Source organism: Talpa occidentalis, unplaced genomic scaffold, assembly GCF_014898055.3.
Source record: "Talpa occidentalis isolate TD23 unplaced genomic scaffold, MPIMG_talOcc4v2.1 talOcc4.12, whole genome shotgun sequence".
Taxonomy (NCBI): domain Eukaryota; kingdom Metazoa; phylum Chordata; class Mammalia; order Eulipotyphla; family Talpidae; genus Talpa; species Talpa occidentalis.
The window spans coordinates 91769831-91790413 of NW_023601212.1; the positions used below are offsets into that span (position 1 = coordinate 91769831).

Genomic DNA, 20583 nt, shown 5'->3' on the forward strand with positions numbered 1-20583 from the left:
ACTTGTTCACCTTACTTTACATTTTCAGAATCTTTAAACCTCTTCTTTTTAGGGCACTGACAACATAATTGTTTCAGACAAAAACCTATAAAACATTTTGCATCTGTGCCCATTTCTTCTAGAACAATGGCTCAGAACACTGTGAAAATACACATTCAGCCTGGGAACTGGAATCCAGGAGGGGGAGTCTGCAGTGGGGTGCAGGGTCATGGCCTGAGGGTGGCATGAAGCACCCCTTCCCCGTCCCTTTGTTAATAAGAAATCAAGGTCTCATCTTTGAGATGCACATAAATGTCAAAGATCTACTTCAAGGTTGGGGAAAGAAAAAACTTTAATGTTGAGCCTGGTCAGCAGGAGGTAAGCCCAAGACTCAGCTGCACCTCCCCCAAAAGCTGGAGAAAAGGACTAATACCATATCTTGAGAAGTGGAGCTTGAGAGAATCATAGAATTGAACTCCACTGGCTGAGGAATGTGGGTTTGGCAGGAGGTCCTTGGTAATAACAAGTCAGCCCAAGCAGAGAAGTTTCTTTTCAAATGACCGGATCTTCCTGGCGCGTGGACCCCTTGCTTCTGAGTGCGGACCGGGTGGCTCCTCCTTTCTTTTTGGTTCCGAGCCGGTGAGCTCTTAGCTATGGCAGAAGATTCATTGTAGAGCATCAGGCTTTGTTGCTTCTGTGAAAACCAGCTCAGAACATAGTTAACCACACCCGGCTCTCCCTGCTGAGAGGGTGGATCGGCCACGCTTTCACCTTGAGGCCACCACATCCCCATCCTATGAACCTTGAAAGGCCTGATTCACTGCGGGTTTTAAAATGACCTAACCTGTATCCATTAAAGCTGAGCACAGCATCCCGTATGACCAGAAATTCTGTTCCTGGGCACGTACCCAAAGTGGAGTTGTACAATGTGACCCCAGAGACATCCACGAGAATTAATTCTTAACAGCCCCAAACTGGAAGCAACCCAGATGCCCATCAACAGAGAGTGGATACACCAGTTGTGGCATCTTCATAGCATGAGTCCACTTACACGGAGTTCAGAGCCGGCAGTCCAGTGCAGGTTGCTAGAAGTTAGAATATTGTTTACCCCTAGTGGGGGGTGGATGAGCAACTGGGAGAGGGCACCAGAGGAACTTCTGAGGGGCTGGTCACCTTCCATTTCTTGATCTAGGTGTAGCTACTTGAGTATGTTTATTTTGTGAAACGTCACTGTACAGTTCTGCATGAAATGGACTTAATTTCAAGTTTTTAAAATGGCCTAATGTTCTTGGGAAATATAAGCAAAGATACTGAAAGTAGAGTCCTGTGATTTAGTAACTCAGTGTGCATTCTCCAAGCCCCATGCAGCAAGCTGCCCTGTTGCAGGGCCTTTGCTTGGGCTGATTATCTACCTGGAAACCTTTCCCTTATCTTATTGCCTCCAGAACACCATCCTTCAGTTTTCAGTTCGCAAGTGATTTCCTCCAGGAAACCCTCCTTGTCTTCATAGTCTAGGTCATATATCTTTGCTACAGGCTCATAGAACTTTGCTTACAGACACTTACTTTGAATGTTAATTATATACTTGTTTGTGTAATTCTTTGACAACTCAACAGAAATGAGAGCTACAATGTGGCAATGTCTTTATTCCTGCTCATCATTGTGTCCCCAGGACCAAGCATAGCACTTGATAACTTAATAGGCACTCAATGCATAGTTGTCAAATGAATGAATGAGTGATGAAATGAATGGGTAAAGGAACGTAGTCCTCTGTATGTAATCCCAAGTTCTTCACAATAGGAATTGCATGATCTCGCAAACTCATTTTAAATGTTTCAGGCTATTCTACAGCTAACTTTAATATAATATTTTACATTACTTGCCATCACGTGAAATTAATGATCCTAGCAAACACATGTCCATCTGTGTAAATGTGCATGCATCTGGCTCACTGTTCTGTTGCTCCAGTTATGGTATATGTGTTCCAATTTTAGAAGCTCAGATTTTTTATGTGTTTGGCACCTCCCATGTGAGAGTTGAGAAATGGATGTCAGGATCTGTGACCTCAGCAGACATTTATGTGTCAGCTGAAGAATTGGAAACTCAGGGAGATAATGGAATTTTCCCAAGGTCACAGAGTTAGCTAGTTTTTTAATCTACATTTTATTTATTTATATTTAAAAAAAAACCAAATCCATCTTCCTGTCACTTTGGAGAGTAGATAAGACCCTGGGCATGCTTCCTCCAGTGTTTGATTCCCAGGTTTGCTCATAGGGTGGCCATTGGTAAGTTGAACTTCAATTTCCTCCTTTGCAAAATGGGGAGAGTAAGAATATCCCATGGAGTTCTTGTGGGCATGTGATGCTTGAAAAGCATGAAGCAGTGCTTGGTCCTTGGAAAGCAGTCATTAAAATTAAGTTGCCCTTGTTAATGTTCATGCTTTGGAACTTGGGGGCACAGGAGGGGGAAGTGGAGTAATTGACCTTGGTTTTCAAGGTGTATCTTGCTCCAGTACAACAGAAAACTTCTGTGGGATCCATTTAACTATGTCTCTCTCCAGGAGTGGTTGAATCTACTGCCTTGGTCGTTTGGTTGAGAAGACAAATTAGCCAGAAAGCATTTTTGTTCACTAATGCCCAACAGGTGGCAGAGTTTGTGAAATCCAGGCCCTTGGTCATCATTGGCTTCTTTCAGGTACTGGGGTCAAGAGGTGGGAGGAGGCTTTTGACTTGAAAGACTTATATCTGGGAGAAGAATGGGCTAAAAGGAGGTCTTTCACCTGGTTTAATTCTATACCCATGATTCCTTATCCAAAAAGCTGGGTTTTTTTTTTTTTTTTTGGGAGGGGGCAGAAAATCCACAGGCTTAAAAGGGAGAAAGAAAAGGGAAGTTGAAGTAATAGGGAGGCTAACTAAAAAGGTGGACAAGAATGGAAAGCGAGAAGAGATGAACACATTTCTTGGATTGGTTTTAACAATATCGTTAATTTGGGAGGAGGATCCATTTAGAACACCACTGGATAATATGCAAATTGTGTTTCCTTTTGGAGAATTTGTTTCTTAAATGTCTTACCTAATTTCCTGTAACTTGATAACCCCTCCCCTACTCCCAGGTCAGAACTATGGCATTATATGTATTTATATGTGGGAAGAGAACATGACTCTTTCTCTACTACCCCACTTTTTGACAGTGTTTGCAACCCCAATTGTCTTTCAAGCCAAAGATGAAGGCTGACAGTACAGCCTTATTTTGTCCTAAGTTCATAATTGGTACAAAATATGATCAAATCAATTGCCTATTCAGAAAGCAATTAAGGAATAAATGTTAAAAAGTGTCCACCCATGGGCCTCCCTGGTGGTGCAGCGGTTGAGCACTGGGTTGCAAAGCTGCCCTCAGCCTCTGCAGCACTGGATCGATCCCTGGCCACCGGTGAGGGTCCCACATGGCTCACAGACCTTTCCTGCCACCCACTGCTCCCCTCAGCAGTGTATTTTGTCAGTCTACCTGCTCTGCTCTCCACTCTGACTCTCGTGAATTCTCTTACCCTCCCGCGCTTCTGACTGTACCCAGTGCTTGTATAAATAAATAAATAAATAAATAAATAAATAAATAAATCTTTAAAAAAAAAAAGTCTTCACCCTGTCTCAGCAGAGCACATACTCTAATACTTAGAATAGAAAAGATCAAGTTTATCAATTCATTCAGTATGTGGCTTTGCCCATGTTGACCTCAGTCAGAACCAGACAAGCAAGATGGATACAAAACATCCTTGAAAAGGGATTTAGGCCACTCCAGCACTTGGAAAGGTGAGAGAATTGGTCACCAGTGCCACCATCCCCTTAAATAAGCCAGGCAATTTGCTTGCTACTGAAACCTTAACAAACATGTTTCCCCAAACAGGATTTAGAGGAAGAAGTAGCACAGTTGTTCTATGATATGATTAAAGACTTTCCAGAGCTAACATTTGGAGCAATATCAATTCACAATGCCTTGGGGCATTTCCACGTCACACTGGACAGTGTCCTGGTGTTCAAAAAGGTAAGACTTTGATCCTATTGCAATGAAGGTGGTCTCTAGTTCAAAACAGTGAGCTACATATATTATGTATGGATTTGGGGTACAAATTCTGGCTCTGCCACATGGGAGCTTCATGGCATTGAACTCATGGACTATTGTGCAATCAGCCTTCTGATATTTCTCTAGCTTTCCTAGGCATTCTCCATTGTAAGCTCTTTCTCCTTTCCTTAACCAGTTAATGGCATTCATTAAACCTCAACCCTCTCTTCTGTTTTTCCTTGTGGGCCATGCTCCTCTGTGCACCCTTCATGAGCAATTATCATCCACACACCCATGACTTAAAATTTTCCATGTCCAGATTTCTTTAATCTCCAGAACTTTATATCTATCACCAGCTATCTCGGTACTGCTCTCCAAAATCCTCTTCCAGTGTCTTTTATCTCTCAATGAATGGTGCCACCATCTGTCCCATCTAGTTTCACAGAGCCAGAGTCATCAATCTAACACCACTTCCCTCTTCTCCGCCCCTCCTAACCAACCCAACATCTCAATCCTATTGATTTTATATCCAAAAAGCCCCTAAAATCTCTCCATTTCTCTCTGATGCTGCTATCCTGAACCAAGTGGCCATCATCTTCCACAGCCTCCTGCAACAGCCACGCAACTGTCTTCCATACTCTTTCTCACCCTCTAAAGAGCAGTCTTCCCCAAATTCAGATTTGATAGTCATTTTCTTCTTTCTTCCCACTTACTTTCCTTTTATGGTTCATTTTTTTCTCAGGATGAAGACTCAAATCCTTAATGAACATCAGAAGACCTTTTATAGTCTGACTACTTTCTAGTCTAGATTCCACTCAGGGATCTAGATCTGAGTTGTTCAATATGGCGGCCACTGGGTACATGCAACTGTGTACATTAAATTAAATTAAATTTAGTTCCTCAATAAAACTAGTCACATTTCAAGTGCTGAACAGCTACCTGTGGACAGTGGCTGATGACCTGGACTGCCCAGGCTTACAGAGCATTTCTATCAACACAGAAAGTTGCACTGAACAATGTTGCTATAGACACAGTGGTCTGCTTCCTAGAGCTGCCTTACTCCTTCCATACACAAAGCCAAACTTTTACTACAACCATAAATGCTTGTAGATAGGTTCAGTGGCTACACAGGAGGTTAGTGGAGTGACATGAGATCGGTTTGACTTTCAGAGAAGATTCTTAACCACTGTGTTTTTACTTGGGTCCATAGGAGTTATTGAAAGGATTAAAGTGGGAGAATAAAATGGCCTGATTTGTGTTTTTGAATGTGACAACCTGGAGTCTAGATACAGATTAAAATACAGATGGAAATTTAGTATATGATAAAGATGGTATTTTAGGTCAGTGAAGAAAATATTTATTATTCAGTGACTAGAGTAGAGAGAAATGAGTAGCTATTTGAAAAACTAAACTAAAGCTGAATCCATAAGAATGAAATCATGGAAAGATTGGAAGAAGCCACAGGGGACTTTGCTGGTTAAAATTAGCATAGGAAAACCCCTTTATAAAACATCATAGAAAGCCAAGCAGCTATGAAATGAGGTACTGATAAATTTGGACCATGCAAAAATGTAAAAGTTCTGCAGAATAAACCCCATCACAAAATGAAAAGCCAAATAGCAAACTTGGAAAGCTCAGTCATGAAAGCTGTATGTTTCAATGATCGCAGGCATGGGCGCTGCAGTCACACCGCCTAGGTGAGATGCAGCCTCCACTTCTGACTCCCTTAGCAAATTCACAAGTCCCTCACTTCTCTGCAGCTCAGTTTTCTCAACTGTAAAGTGGGGGAGATGATAACACATAGCTCCACGCGGTATTGCAAGGATTAAGTGAGTTTGCGCAGGTAGCATGCTTAGAACTGGTACAGCCTGAGCTCTCAATTAGACTATGGGCATACCAGGACAGAGTTTGCACCTTATCTAGAGGACAGCAGGGGTTATGATGTATTTAAGCAAGAGAATAACAGGGTCATGTTTGCGCTTTAACAACATCTTTCTGGCTAAGTGTGGGAATGGATTGGAGGCCAACAAGATGAGGAATTGGAAGACCGTGATGAGACTTTCTAGCAGTCCAGGGAAGCGGCTTGGACTAGAGGGTGGGGTTAGTGCAGATGAAGAGGGGGAGATGGAGCAGAGAAAAATGAGGTGATTGCTGCTGCTCCATCCCCTACAGACTGGGCTCCTGGGCTACAGAGAATTTTATCATTCCCTGTGCTGGGTCAGGTCTTTCTGAGATGCAGTCACCAAGCAGGATTAGACAAGCAAAGCTTTATCAGGGAAAATGTCTGTAAAGGACAACAGGGTGAGAAAGATTCAGAGTCGTCAGAACACCATGTAAGGACCCTCTGGAAGGAAGGAAGTTCGGATGAAAAGTTGTAGACAACAGTGGCCTTCTCAGGACGTTCATCAAAGTGAACTCTCAGAGAAGTCCGACATCGGCCAGAAATGGGCTTGCTGTAGTATCCCAGACAGTCAGTCACTGCTTAGGAGCAGCAGGAGAAAAGCTACACAGCATCAGCATAGACACGGTGAGGGATGTCAGAGCAAGGCAGCGAGGGCTCTCAGTTGATTATACTCCGTTTGTAGATTAGACATTTTCATGGCTGCCTCATACCCATATTCTACCCACAGGCGATTCTGCCCAGCCATCCATATTTATTAAGTACCTAGATTATGGATTACCCTGTCACCATGGTATTTCCCTTTTATCCTCTGGGAAAATTGTGCTATTTATATTTATTAAGTGTCTAGATCATGGAAGCTACTGCCCTCCTCTGTTTCTCTTCTTTTGTCCAAGGGGAAAATTGTGAACCGCCAGGAGCTCATTAATGACAGCAACAACAAAAACATCCTCCACCAAGTCATAAGAGAGCAACTCACCGATCTGGTGATTGAATACAACTCTGAGGTCAGTGACAAAATCATAGTCAGGTCCCAGGGAACAAGGTGCACAGGATGACTTGTCTTTGTAATTTCAGAATAAGGATCTGATTTACGAATTGCACATCCTGAATCACATGCTGCTCTTCGCCTCCAAAGCTTCAGAGTCATTTGGAATGATAATGCAGCATTATAAGCTGGCATCAAAGGAATTTCAAAACAAGGTTTGTGGAAAGAGTCCATTGCCCTTTAGGGCTCTCAGACTGCGACCCCCAATACCTGTTGGCCCTGACAGCATTTCATTCACCTGCCCTGCTGCATTTAAATTAAGCAGGGAGGAATTTGCATAATCACTTCTTTCGCAATGCCTTATTTTCATATCAATGTTATATGTCATTTACTATTTAATTTTAAACCATCCCCCTTCCTTCTGCTGGTCTCTCCCTCTCTTGTCAAATCTATGCTCCTTCTTCCCTCATCTTCTTGATAAGTCTACCATTGGAACATAATGCTATTTTGGATGGACCAAGCTTTGCTAAGAGTGAATTATGACCATGGGGGGAACTTTACGCCTGGAGGTGAGAAGGAGGAGAGATCACTCCTGGGAGTATGAAAAACCTGAGGGTATGAAGAAACAGATTGTCTGACAGGTCGCTGCTGAGATTCTAGTGTTAACCTCACACAGGCCTGGCTTCAAAGTCTCTTCCTCTTACAAGAGATTTTTGTCTTGGTGAGTTTCTTTACCTCTGTCTCCAGTCCCTTGTATAAAATGCAAAGTTGTGGTAAGAATTAGAGGCATTGCCCTGCATGCAAAGCACATGCTGTAACTGTCATGATTAGAAACACATCGATTTTCCTAAACACTTTCCTTACATTTTATGTAGTTACCGCCTCCTGGACTATGGGGCTAGTTATTTAATCTTTCTCCTTATTTTTATAAGGAGGCCATTATAATAACTGGTTTTTTTTTTTCTTTTGAGGAAAATTATTCTGAAATTCAAATGAAACAAAAGTCTTGACACTCAAACTCAGAGGGCATAAACTTAGGGCATAAATATATTGTATAACCAGGCTGTGTCCTACCTCATTACTCTCCAAGAGGTGGGTCCAATGGCAGAAATACCTCTTGTAAATATGTCTCTTGGTTTAGTCTTTTTTAAGCTTTGAGATTGTTGATGTAATTAAGTTTCTGACAATTTGATTATTTTCCCTCTTTTTCACCTCGTTAGTCAATACTTATTCTTTTTTTCCAGATTTTTTGTTCATTAACTCTTTACCCTAGGTGGAATTGATGTTGTCCTACATTGTATGATGAGGTTCTAAATCACCTTCACACCAGATAGCATGCCATTTACTGACTGTGATCCATTTTAGAGTGAAAGATAAACAGTTGGATGAATGTTTCATCAATGATCACACCCCTGTATCTTGTTCACTGCTAACCTATATTAATTGAAAGTATACAAGGACGGCTTAATATATTCACTTTGCTTTCACATCCTCCCCAGGACCTACAAGTGTTTATGGCACTAGTAGGATTCTTCATATTTTGACAGATGAATGACCTGCGAGTGTCTGTTCCCACTGTCTGCTATGGCCTCTAACTGGCCCACAGGCTGCCACTCCTTCTCTATGACCAAAATGATCTTTTTTAAATGATCATGTCCACACTGGCTGACTACCCTTCAGTGGCCTCCCGAGCTCCTTAGACTAAACCCAAGTTCCTTCCTGGTGCTCTGACCTTGTCTCTGACACTTCACAGCTCTCTTTCATGGGACAAAAGTCACACTACCTTTCCTTTCTATTCCTGGGATACTTTACTGACCTCACAAAAGTGATCAGTTACTGCAACAACAAGCAGGCTTTCTTTCAAAGCAGACAGCAGAAGGGAGGGCGAATGGGAGGGTACATTCATGGCAAGACCCCTGTGCACTTCTCCAAATCCAAGACTAACAAAACCCCCTTCAATAACCTGCAGGACTTCCTCTCAACTCCACTGGAGCAGAAATAGCATCATTTCTGGTGGGAGAGGCAAGGCATGTTGGGTCCTATGCTTTTAGCATGGTTGGGTACATTTTATCTCTCAACCTCATTTCAATAGGGTCCTAAATACTGATATTCACAGCTCTAAGTTACTGTCCCCCTACTCCAAGGCCTCTGCATCAACAGTTTCCACTGCTGAATCAACATTCCTCTGCCTTTTTTTTTTTTTTAAGATTTATTTATTTTTACAAGCACTGGGTACAGTCAGAAGCACAGGAGGGTGAGGGAATTCACCAGAGCCAGAGCGGGGAGCAGAACAGGCAGAAGGACCGAAGTATACTGCTGAGGGGAGCAGCGGGTGGCAGGAGAGGTCTGCGCGCCATGTGGGACCCTCGCTGGTGGCCGGGGATCGAACTGGTGCTGCAGAGGCTGTGGACAGCTTCGCAGCCCAGCACTCAACCGCTGTGCCACCGGGGAGACCCTTCCTCTGACTTTTACTCAGGTCCCAGCTAAAATGTCACATCCTCAGATACTCCTCTTGACCTGCCTGCCCAATGCTGAGCCCCTACCTCACCCACCTGTACTGTCACTCTCAATCACCGGGCCCTATTTTGCGGTCTAATTGGCACTCACTATCTGAATTTATTAGATACTCATTAGGTCTTTCTTCACTAAAACATAAACTCCATGAGATCACAGATTTTGTCTGCTTTGGGCAGCCTTGTATCCCCAGTGTTTAGTAAAATTCATAACCCATAGGAGACACTCCACAAATATTTATCAAGTGAATGAGAGAATGAGTTTTCTTGACAGCATAATTTAGGACAAAGAGAAATTTTGACCTGGATGGAGCATTTGTGCCTACCAGTCTCTGAATCACGCCTTTATAGGCATCGCTCTTTTTCATTCTCTGAGCAAACCTGGAAGGGGGGGGTACCATTACCATCACCACTTTACAAATAAGGAAATGGAGGCTCAAAGAGGGGAGTCACTCTTTCCCCCAAGGATCCGAGGTGAAAGCTCAGCGCCTCCTGACTGCCTAGGATGGTGTGGACTGTCTTCCCAAGGAAGGTGACACCAGCCTGCAGGTGGATTCTCGTGTGCGCCCCCCGCGCAGGGCTGCTGGGGGGCAGGTGCCTCTATGGAGTCTTCCAGAGCTTCATCTGGACCCTGATATTCCTGTTCCTCTCCGGCCTTACCATGGCCTCCCCAAAGCCCCCATCCCACAGTAAAGGATCCACCCAGACACAGTTTTCCTTTGATTCGACAGATTCTCTTCATCCTCGTGGATGCGGATGAACCCAGAAACGGGCGTGTCTTTGAATACTTCCAAGTCACAGAGGTTGACATCCCCTCTGTCCAAATCCTAAACTTGAGCTCAGATGCGAGGTACAAAATGCCTTCTGATGAGATAACTTATGAAAACCTCAAGAAATTCAGCAATAACTTCCTGAACAGGAGAGCCAAGGTAAGTTTGTTCTGGAACAAGATGTTTCCAGGACCTCCCCAGTTCCAGATGTATCCAGAACCTCCCCATCACCTTTTTTTGCCTGTTTTCCTTGACTTTGATCCTCTGAGTGGGAGCACAGATTAAAAAGGTCAATCTATGGCTCAACGTGGGGAAATACCCCACCTTCCTGCCTAGAATCTGGTCAACCTTTGACCTGTCCTGACCCTATAATTTCACCATTCTTTCCCCTGTCTTTTTTTTTTCTTCTTATTGCAGTAACACTAGTTTTTACCCATTAATTCTTTTTTCTTAAAAGTTAAAGAATTTCCTTTGTGGGAATTTCCAGTTGAGATACAAGCACTCCCAGGACTAACATCCTCTAAAATCTACGTCCTCTAAAATGGACGTATCCTCCTGGCAGACTCTAATGTAAAAGATTTACTTGGCTCAAGGACAGATGTTTGTTTGGGGGTGGCGGGGGGAAGGGGATGGAACATACTGAGCAACAGAGAATAGTCTCAAAGGCTTTGAGGGCCTTTGGTTGCATGGGATTAGAAAAGTGTCTATTTGCAGAAAGGAAGAGACTGCAGAAGGATCACCTAATGCAATAGCACTTGCTGTTTATTTAGCACCAGATATTTCCTCAACGACCCTGCTGAGTTAGGTAACTAATTGTTCATTTCCCAGAATGGAACACTTTTGAGAATAATGTGGGCATTCTTTAAAAGTATCCCAGAACAGGGCCTCCTTGGTGGCACAGCAGGTTGAGCGCAGCACTATGAAGCTGTCCACAGTATCTGCAGTGCCAGTTCGATTCTCGACCAGCCAGGGAGCTACCCACATGGTGGGGCAGACCTCTCCTGTCTCGCCCGCTGCTCCTGTCAGCAGTGCTTTCAGTTGGTCTGCCTGTTCTGTTCCCCACTCTGTCTCTGGTGAATCCTCTTACCCTCAAGCCTCTGGCCCGTACCCAGCTCTTGTATAAATAATAAAAAAAAAAAATCTTAAAAAAAAAAAAAGTATCCCAGAACAACAGGAATAAATTGGAACTATCTGGGAAAACTGGAATATAGGGTCACCTTATCTTGGAGAGCTTTCATTACCTTCTGTCTAGTTCCCCATGGATATCACTTCCTGTAGCTTTCTCAAGTGAAAGCTGTTTTTTTCCCATATGCTCAGTATTATCTTGGGTCAGCTGGTGAGGGTGGTGTTCTCCATGCCATTTTCACATCTTTTCTTCTCCTCTTCCCTCCAAATATCCCAGATCCTTTAGATCCCCTGCCTTTGGACTTCTGGTCACCTGCACCTGCCCTGACCCATTGCTTGCTTAGATCATCTTAAGTCCATTTTTTGAGGATTTAAGCTCCTCATGCCAACTTGCCTCCCAACCCTATTCTGCCACCATTTCTAAACCCTAGCCTTCTCTCATAATTGGTATGCCTGTGCCATCCTAACCACCTACTCTTGCAGTCGCTCTTTAGAGATGGCAGCCCCTCTGAAAGCCTCATCTTAAGTTCCCTTCTCCAGCACCCACATTGCTATAATCCCTTGCCCTTTCCATGAGCTCCAATCCCCTTGAGCCAGTTTAGGAGATAAAAGAAATCTTGAGCTGGTGAGATAGGAGTTGCCCGTTGGAACAGAGGAAATTGGATCGCTACATAAGTGGCTTCCATTTGAACATGGGAATTGGACCACCACTGGGTTGCCCAGCCTCTGCTCAAACAGGGAAATTGACTCTTGTCAATTTTTCCCAAAAGTCCTATTTGAACAGGTGTCCTGCTCAGTCTTTCTCTAACAACCTACCTGAACAAAAGGGTTACCAGACTAACCAAAGGGGCCAAACTAGAACAAAATACTGGAATTTTGCCCGGCTGGGAGCCTTGTCTTCCCTTCCACCCTCTGGTCTCAACCCTGAGGCGGGACAACCCAGGAAAGCCTGGGTTTCAGTCACGTTATATCTCAGCACTTCAGACTCTTTTGACTTTTCCTCCAGCTCTTGGGTAAGAATGAGAGAAAGCTTCCTGTTGTTTCCAGTCTGGCGGGGATCCCACCCCCCAACCACCATCCCCCACTAACCTCTTCTCCCCCAAGACTATCAACCTCTCATGTGTTTCCTAGAAACATCAGCCCAGCGAAGAGATTCCAAAATACTGGGACCAGCGTCCGGTTAAGCAGCTTGTGGGGAAGAACTTCAACCTAGTGGTCTTTGATAAGGACAGGGACGTATTTGTGATGTTCTGTAAGTATCTCCACAGGGACCCTGACATTACAAATTTGTCCCTGATTTCTTGGGTACCCAGATCTCCAAGACCTATCAAAGGTCTGTGTGAGGATGGTGTTCATATAGCCAAAGAGTTTGCATCCAGATGCTGTCACCTACAATGTGGCTGTCCCCCAAAGTTGAATCCTGGGTCAGGAATTGGCCCAACACATGATCCCAGGCCTGTGGACTGTTTATTATAATAAAAATCATCATCCTGATTGACTGCCTGGGTCTCCCAGTCAGGCCATGTTGACATGATCTCATTTAATCCTCACCACATACTTCTGAAAGCAGCTATTACTGTTCCCACTTGACAGAATGACTCAAGGAGTCTTGGGGATGGGAGGAAACTTTTCCAAAGTCACCCAGCTAGTAAGTGCTGGAACCCAAATTGGAACCTCACTGCCTGACTCTGGCGCCTCTGCTGGGAACCGCTGAGAGAAATTGCTCCGCTTCTGCCTCTTTGTGACTTACCAAATGACCCGGATCTCATCCACCCGAGTTTGTGTGACCAAAGGGGGGTAGGGGTAAACCAAAACCAGGCAAGGAAAGTAATTAACACAGTGCTGGGCTTATGGCAATCACCTGATAAGTGACAGCTATTAGTGCCACTATTATTCCTATTGTTAGAATTATTGATATTTCCAGTGCTCTAGTAAGAACCATAACCTGGCCCACTGTTCCTGATTTGCATGTGGGAGTCAAAGCAGCAGGGCGTTCTCTCCTGGCCCTGAAACACAGATAAGGATAACATGGAAGTTTTATTTAAGAGGGTTTACCCCGACTGAGCATCGACAATGACTGTGCCGTCACTTCCTCCTCAAAAAATCCAGTGGATTTCCCCACGATATTGATCAGGGAACTCGGTCTCAGACTGGTGGTTTCTTATCCCAGGTTTCACTGTGAGTTGCAAAGCAAAAAGTTCAAAATGAACTTAGATGCCATCACTTCCTGGAGGGTGAAATATGGGCTGGATTGCATCCTTCAGCTTTTTTCAATCTCACTGAAATGGACTCATCCACAGGGTGAGATGTTTAAGATCTGCATGGTTGAATAGCCATGAGAGGCTGGGGACAGCCTTTCTGCACTTCCCTGACACCCAGGGTTAGGAAAATGTCCATTTTGTTCTGGTAAAAGGAGAAAGCAACCTCATTTTCTGGGAAGCATGGCTGGCAGATTGGCCTCCTGGAGCTATGACCATTATGCCCCCATCTGTTCTGACCCAGGGCCCGTCGGGCTCCAGGAGGGCTGAGGGGGCAGACAGGAGGCACTGGTTTGTAAATGGAAGGATGATCATCCAAATGTGGAGTGCTGGGGTCTTTGAAGCCATTCTTCTCACATAGTCAGAAACTTTAATGGGATGAAAGCAGGCAACGTCCAGTTTCTTCTGTGTTGGAGCTAGTCCCAGATTTCTCTCCAGACTACCAGGAGCCTCAGCCAAACCCAAGTCTCACGGAACTGTCCACAAGGAAGTCTGGTATCCCTTTCAAAGGGCAATTGTGCTTGATACAACCTCCTTTTCAGTTCTGGGCACATTCCCCTCCATTGACCTGAAAGGTACTGTGGTGTAATGGTCACAAGTCAAGGCTGTCTTCACATCCCACTTTCTCTGCTTGCTTAACTGGGTCACTTCATCAAACTGTTGGAAAATTCTTGTGCACGCACACACACACACACACACACACACAAACATTTTCTGGAAGATTGTGAGGAATCCCCTTGCATCATTTTTTCTTGTTGATTTTCTTCAAATGTTGTAGAAAACTATATTAAAGAGAAAACAAAGAGGAAAATATCCCCAGTAAGTTAAACGTTAGTGTCTGGGTGGGAGAGAACTGAGTTAATTTTTTCCTAAATTATTTCATAATGATCAGGTATTATGTTTGAAACTTAAGGTAGCCTAGTATACTACTAAAAGAAAGAGGGAGTATGTGACTTGCAAAGAAGTAGAGCTTTTTATGAGTAGAACATAGGGAGGGTGTTTATGGGGGAGCACTGGCTTTCGAGTCTTCACGCCTGAGCATCAGCCCTTCTTTTCCAGATGCACCCTGGTCTAAGAAGTGCAGGGCACTGTTCCCCCTGTGGGAAGAGATGGGCACAAAGTATCAAAACCACTCCACAGTCACCATCGCCAAGATCGACATCACGGCCAACGACATAGAGTTGATGTATCTGGACCGGTACCCCTTCTTCCAACTCTTCCCTACTGACTCTCAACAAGTGAGGGCCTTTGGGGGGGCACATGCCTGAAAATGTTATGTTATTATCACAAACTCAGTTCTTCCCTACCTCCAGATTGCTTCCTACCAAAGAAGCTTCAGCTCTAGCCTTTATTATTCTTTCATTGTCAAGTTAAAGAATATTTTTGATTAGTTTCTAAAAATGTCCCAAAACTGCACCAATGGTATCCAGTTTAGGTCAGTTGCTCACCCCTGACCCAATCATTATGGCCAAGTGCATGTGGTCAGACCCTGGTTACCTGGTTCCCTATAGTATTTGGGGCTGAGTTCTAGCCAGGTTCTGTGGAATAAGGTGGGGGTGTCTCCACATGAGTACCTGGTCTAGGGTGCTATCAGATGAAGAAAGAAAGCATGAGAGACAATCAATGCCTTTCACACTGGAAATTATAGTCATCAAACATCACCAGTGTTCAGGGAACACACACTCCATGGCACTTTGTCATATGAGAAAGAATGGCAAAGAAGTGCAAACCCAGGTCCCTGCCCCCAGAAAAGTAAGGATGAGTGTGGGAGAGACGTCGACATGATCTAGGTCCATCTCGAGGCACAGTCGGAATTGGAGGGGCCATTCTGAAGGGCAGGTATGGCTGAAAGTCTCCAGGCAGATTGGGACTCTGCAGGACAGCGGGGATTTAAGTCAGATTAGAAGAAGGGATGTGAACTCTAGGTAGGAAGTATAATGTGAGTGAGGAGGTGGGCAGAAGGGTGACCACAGCACTGCAGCGAAGGAGATGCCATCCTCCTGGCTCAGAAGATGCATGTGGGGGAGTCCTGGGGAGATGAGTCTGCTGGGTTGAGAGAGGGGGGCTGGCATAGATCTGCAGTTATCTGAAGAGGGGTTTAGACAACCAGTGGGCAGTCAGCTGTTTGCTAATCATCTTAAAGACCAAAAGAGGAAAGGGAACTCATGATGACTCAGCACAACTATGTACAGATGCTTTGTAAAATATTCTTCCTGTGATGATGATGATGATGATGATGATGATGATGTTGATGATGTTGATGATGATGATGATGATATAGGGATAGCAAATGCATACTGTTCACCATGAGCCAGGGAACTGTTTTATGTATTTTTCATCTAACAACTCATTAGATCCTTCTAACAAAAAGATGAGCAAGGTGTTATTATCTTCATATTCTGATAAGGAAACTGATTCACAGAGAGTTTAAATAACCAGACCCCACACACTGCTAAGCGGTGAAGCCAAGGTCAGAGCCTAGAAGGGCTGCTGGAAGCATTTCTATATTCTCTTGAAGCCGTGGTCATGGAGGTTGAGAGAAGTTAAGGCCTACTCAGCATACTCAGGTTGCTAGGAATTTGACCCTGGATTTACCTACAGCAATTCCTGTGTTTTGCAGAAACATTTTGATCCTGTTCCGTTTTCTTCCCAGGCTGTACCATATAAGGGAGAACACACTCTGAAGGGCTTTTCTGACTTTCTGGAAAGTCAAGTCAAGACCAGGATTGAGGATGAAGATGAGGTAAGGGTGAAATAGGACCGTGGATTGAATCACCAAGAACTCAGAGAGACTGGGAAAGAGTGTTCCAAGAGCTTCCTAATCTGGAGAGAGCAGAGAACAGATGAATATCCACCAGTTTGGGTGACTTTATTTCAAGGGCACTACTGCAAAGAAGTATAAATGGCAGACTTTTAGACAAATTGGGAAAGCCAGGGGCTCTGAGGTCTCATCCAGCTTCTGTGGCTGCTTCCCTGGTCTGGGTCCACTGTACTTGAATTGGTAACCAGTTGCTTTTATGGGGTCCTGCCTTCTGGAATTTTTCTCCTAGTGGATTGACAAACCTAGTTCTCTTCCTAAACCCTTGCATCCCACAGTGAGGCCATCTGCTGAAAGGTGCCATATGTATTAGTCAGGACCCTTTAAGTTACAAATGTCAGAAACACTACTCCTTGGCTTAAGCAACAACGGAAATTTAACCCATAAAACTGGTAGAACATCAGGTCTGGGTGGATCCAGAAGTTCCAACATGTTTTCTGTTTCCCCATCTCTGTTTTATTTATGCCGGCTTCATGCTCAGTTATTTCCCTATGGAGGGTCAAAGCTTGCCCCAAAGCTCTAAAACAACATCCTCCCAGCTTAGAAAGTACCTACTTCTTAGTAGTCCCAGCAAATGTCCTGGACAAGGATCTCATTAACTGGGCTAGGCTCACATGACCCACCCTGGAACCTGGCATAAGACACACCTTGACACAGAAGCAGGAAGGGTGGTTTTCACAAGTCCTGCTAGCAGTAGGGCAAAACCACAGTTGAGCACTTCCACACCCAACACCAAAAGGATGTTTGCCTAGAGGAAGATCCTTGACTTTATTTTTTTATATAAAGGTTTATTATTTATTTATTTATACAAGCACTGGGTACAGTCAGAAGCACGGGAGGGTAAGAGAATTCACCAGAGCCAGAGCGGGGAACAGAACAGGCAGACTGATGAAACACACTGCTGAGGGGAGCAGCGGGTGCGGCAGGAGAGGTCTGCGTGCCACGTGGGACTCTCGCCGGCAGCCGGGGATCAAACTGGTGCTGCAGAGGCTGCGGGCAGCTTCGCAGCCCAGCGCTCAACCGCTGTACCACTGGGGGGGCCTGGATCCTTGAGTTTAAAGATTGATTCTCTCTGGGCACTTCAGAGAAGGAGGGCTTGGTCAGCGAAATCACGATTATCACACGTTTCTTGTCTTTCAAGTTCATTATTCTCCTCCTTCCCTCCACCTCTCCCTTCCTAAATAGCTACTATCTGTCGAGCAAAATGAAGAGATAGAAGAGGAGGTATTAGCTGAGGAAGAGGAGGTGCATTTCATGGAGCAGCAATTACCTGAACAGAAGCTGCCTGTGCTGGAGAAGGCAGCCAAGCTGGATGAGACAGCTGGGCAGAAGGAAGCAGCTAAGGAGGAGGAGAAAGTGGCTAAGCCAAAGGGGCCTCCAAGATCAGAGAAGAAACCAGAAATAAAGGAAGAATTGTAGCTTTTCCAAAGCCAGGAGAGAAGATGCCACTTTTCCAGGTTCTGGCATCATTTTCTGAGCAGATCTACTTCAATAAAATTATATATCATTTTGGTGGTTAGGTGGGGGCTGGATAATAAAGGTCCTAGAATGGCTTTGGTCCTGTTTTACTCATTCTCTCTTGCTCCTCATTGGTGCTGGCTTGGAAGAGCTGTTTGACCTGGAATTCAGACAGGGCTGTGAGGGAAGCCATAAAAGCAACACTTAATGAGGGTTTACAACATGCTGGGCATTTGTCTCGTTTTCACATTACTGGGAGCCTGGTTTCATGATGTCCTTTACAGAGATGAAGAAGCCAAAGCAAAGAGTCCAGATCACACAGCTAGAAAGCCCTTACGATCCCAGGCAGTCTTACTCTAGAAAGTCTGCAGCCAGCTCCAGCAGACCTGAGTTCTCCGAGTTTGGCTAAGACCTTTCAAATGCGGTGGACTGACTTGTTTACACTGTATTTTGACATGAAGTTCCAACTCCAGACCTGTCTCCAGTCTTCCACATCTCAGTAAGTGACCTGCACACTCTCTCAAGCGAGGGACTAGGGGAATCCTCAGTTCCCTTCCTTGTGAAGCAGAAGCAGTCACACCAGTCCATGTGACTCCACCCATTTCCCCCACATGACTCCACCCACTTCCACGTGACTCCACCCACTTCCACCTCCATTTACAGCCACCCACCACTTCTCAACTATAGAGTGGCTATTATTTTAGGGACCCAGGTCTCCACACGTCCTCTCTACTTGTCACCCATCGTGTAACATAAAGGCAGTTTGTGCTTTTTCAGGCCTTTAGAGTCAGTTCTTGCACCGCCACCTGCCCCAACCCTGACCTGTCCACATCCCAGCAGGGAATAGCCGGGGGCCCTCCACTGGGGCCTGACGCTTTCATGGCGCAGGAGTTAGTATTCAGAGCACACACAGGGCTCACTTGCCTCAGTCTTCAGGCCACATGGCTGCCAGTCAAAGCAGAGGTGCAAGGTGACTGCTGGGACTAGTCATGCGGAATGGAGCCCCCACTGGCCACGACTCAGGGCTTGGCTGTGTTACCTGCAGGTCCCCCAGGGCTAACTGGACATTAGGAGGTAGGGGCTCAGAATGGGAGAAGCAGTATATGGAGGGCAGCAGCTGATACCCCTCCATGTGGGAGGTCTCACCATTTGCTCATTTTTTGCCTCCTCTAACACACACACTCATTCTCATCCTGTGATTTCTGTTTGATGCCTTTTTCCAGAAGCCTCCAGACCTTAGCTTCACTCACTCAAAATAGATCTACAAAATCTTATCCCTCTAAGGCTCATAGCTGAGCATGGAATGTTCCTTACACTAAAGAGTGCAATAGATCATAGGGGTAAATCTGAGAGAGTTGAGCTTTAGTCTGGAGTTTGCACCAGATAGTATGGCTCACACTAGCCAGTTGTGTATTATTCTTGGGGAAGTTACTCAACCTTGCTGTATAATAGCCTTCTCAGTAACACGGCTGCTGTGTTTCCATGCATGAGACAATGGATATAAAAGCTCCCATCACAGTGTCTGACCCAAGAGAGGCACTCAGTAAGTGACAAGTGTCAAGATTATTAAGTTCAAGTCTCCATATTTAAAAGCTAAGAGAGAAGAATGTTCCAACAGGGAAGGAACTACTGAGATTGATTTTTTTTTTATCTTACCTGAAAGTTACAATAAAGAGAAAAACATTTACTGAATTTGGGAACACCCTTAGTGATGCCAATGAAATATGCTGTGAAGACATCAAGCATATAGGGACAGGGGAGGGGTGGAGTTTTGAGAGAAAGAGTAGAAAAATGGACAGGTAGTGAATGCCCCAGGATGGTCCAACTGTGAGAAGCTAGGATGGTGCTTATAGTTTTAAAACATGGATTGTATTATTATGCAGCTATGCCAAGGCCAACAAACCAGGCGAGGACTGCCCCTGCAAAGACAGTTTATTATACTCACAGAACCCAGGGGGAGGATCACCCCATACCATGGGGAGGGCATGGGAGAAATTGCCCAGGGGACCAGGGTTAGCCAGGAGGCAGAGGGGGGTGTGAGGGGGCAGTGTGGATTAGAGCCTTTGTTTTAGTTTTGCAAGCATGAAAGAGGCAGGGTAAGGCTTGCCTGGCTGGAGTCATTGCAGCACCCTCTGGGATGTGGGAATTGGCCCTGGTGGTCAGCTACCTGCTGCTGGGCTGATGGAGGCAGGGGATGGAAGCTGAGTGTGAGCCTGGAGGGTAGGGCTGGGCTCTGGATTGGCTGGTTTGCTAGCTCTGGGTTAGCCCTGAGAGGGACCAGCCTCCAGGATCAGCCAAACCTCAAGACATAAAAACATCAAATGCAGAAACTAGAATAATATGGTTCTTAGGCTATCAGTAGACTCCAGCCCCAAATTGCAGGGATCCAGGTTTGTTGTCCAGACAACAGCTGGAGTTCCATCTTTAATCCTTTAAAGATGCCCAAACTGGGGCCTCAGAAGTACAAACCAGAAACAATAGTCACCAACTAGAATGGAGGGGAGAAATATAAAGAGTTTTTATTTTCTTCTGAAGCAATGGCAGGGAAAAGGGGAACATTCTTATGCTAGGGGAAAAAAGGGAAATGATACAAATACCCAGCTGAGAAAAGAAGGATAAATAAACAAATGGAAAAATAACTTCCCTCTTCATCCAAGAATAACAAAAATAAGTAATAATGAGTGATTGCTTGCTTTTTTGGAAAAAAAAATGACAGTT

At 44.8% G+C, this 20583-nt stretch overlaps 1 protein-coding gene across 2 annotated transcripts in view; it reads left to right on the plus strand.

Annotated features, from left to right (window-relative positions):
* PDILT (protein disulfide isomerase like, testis expressed) overlaps window positions 1–17955 on the plus strand; it is a 34874-nt gene extending 16919 nt beyond the window's left edge. For both annotated transcript variants that reach the window (XM_037507513.1, XM_037507514.1), the window contains 9 exons: window positions 2540–2673; window positions 3880–4017; window positions 6832–6942; window positions 7013–7138; window positions 10168–10365; window positions 12463–12583; window positions 14649–14827; window positions 16243–16332; window positions 17593–17955. In XM_037507513.1, coding sequence (XP_037363410.1) covers window positions 2540–2673; window positions 3880–4017; window positions 6832–6942; window positions 7013–7138; window positions 10168–10365; window positions 12463–12583; window positions 14649–14827; window positions 16243–16332; window positions 17593–17826 — 1331 coding nt within the window. In that variant the 3' untranslated portion in view covers window positions 17827–17955. The remainder of the gene's footprint in view (window positions 1–2539; window positions 2674–3879; window positions 4018–6831; window positions 6943–7012; window positions 7139–10167; window positions 10366–12462; window positions 12584–14648; window positions 14828–16242; window positions 16333–17592) is intronic.
* Window positions 17956–20583: the final 2628 nt, after the last annotated feature.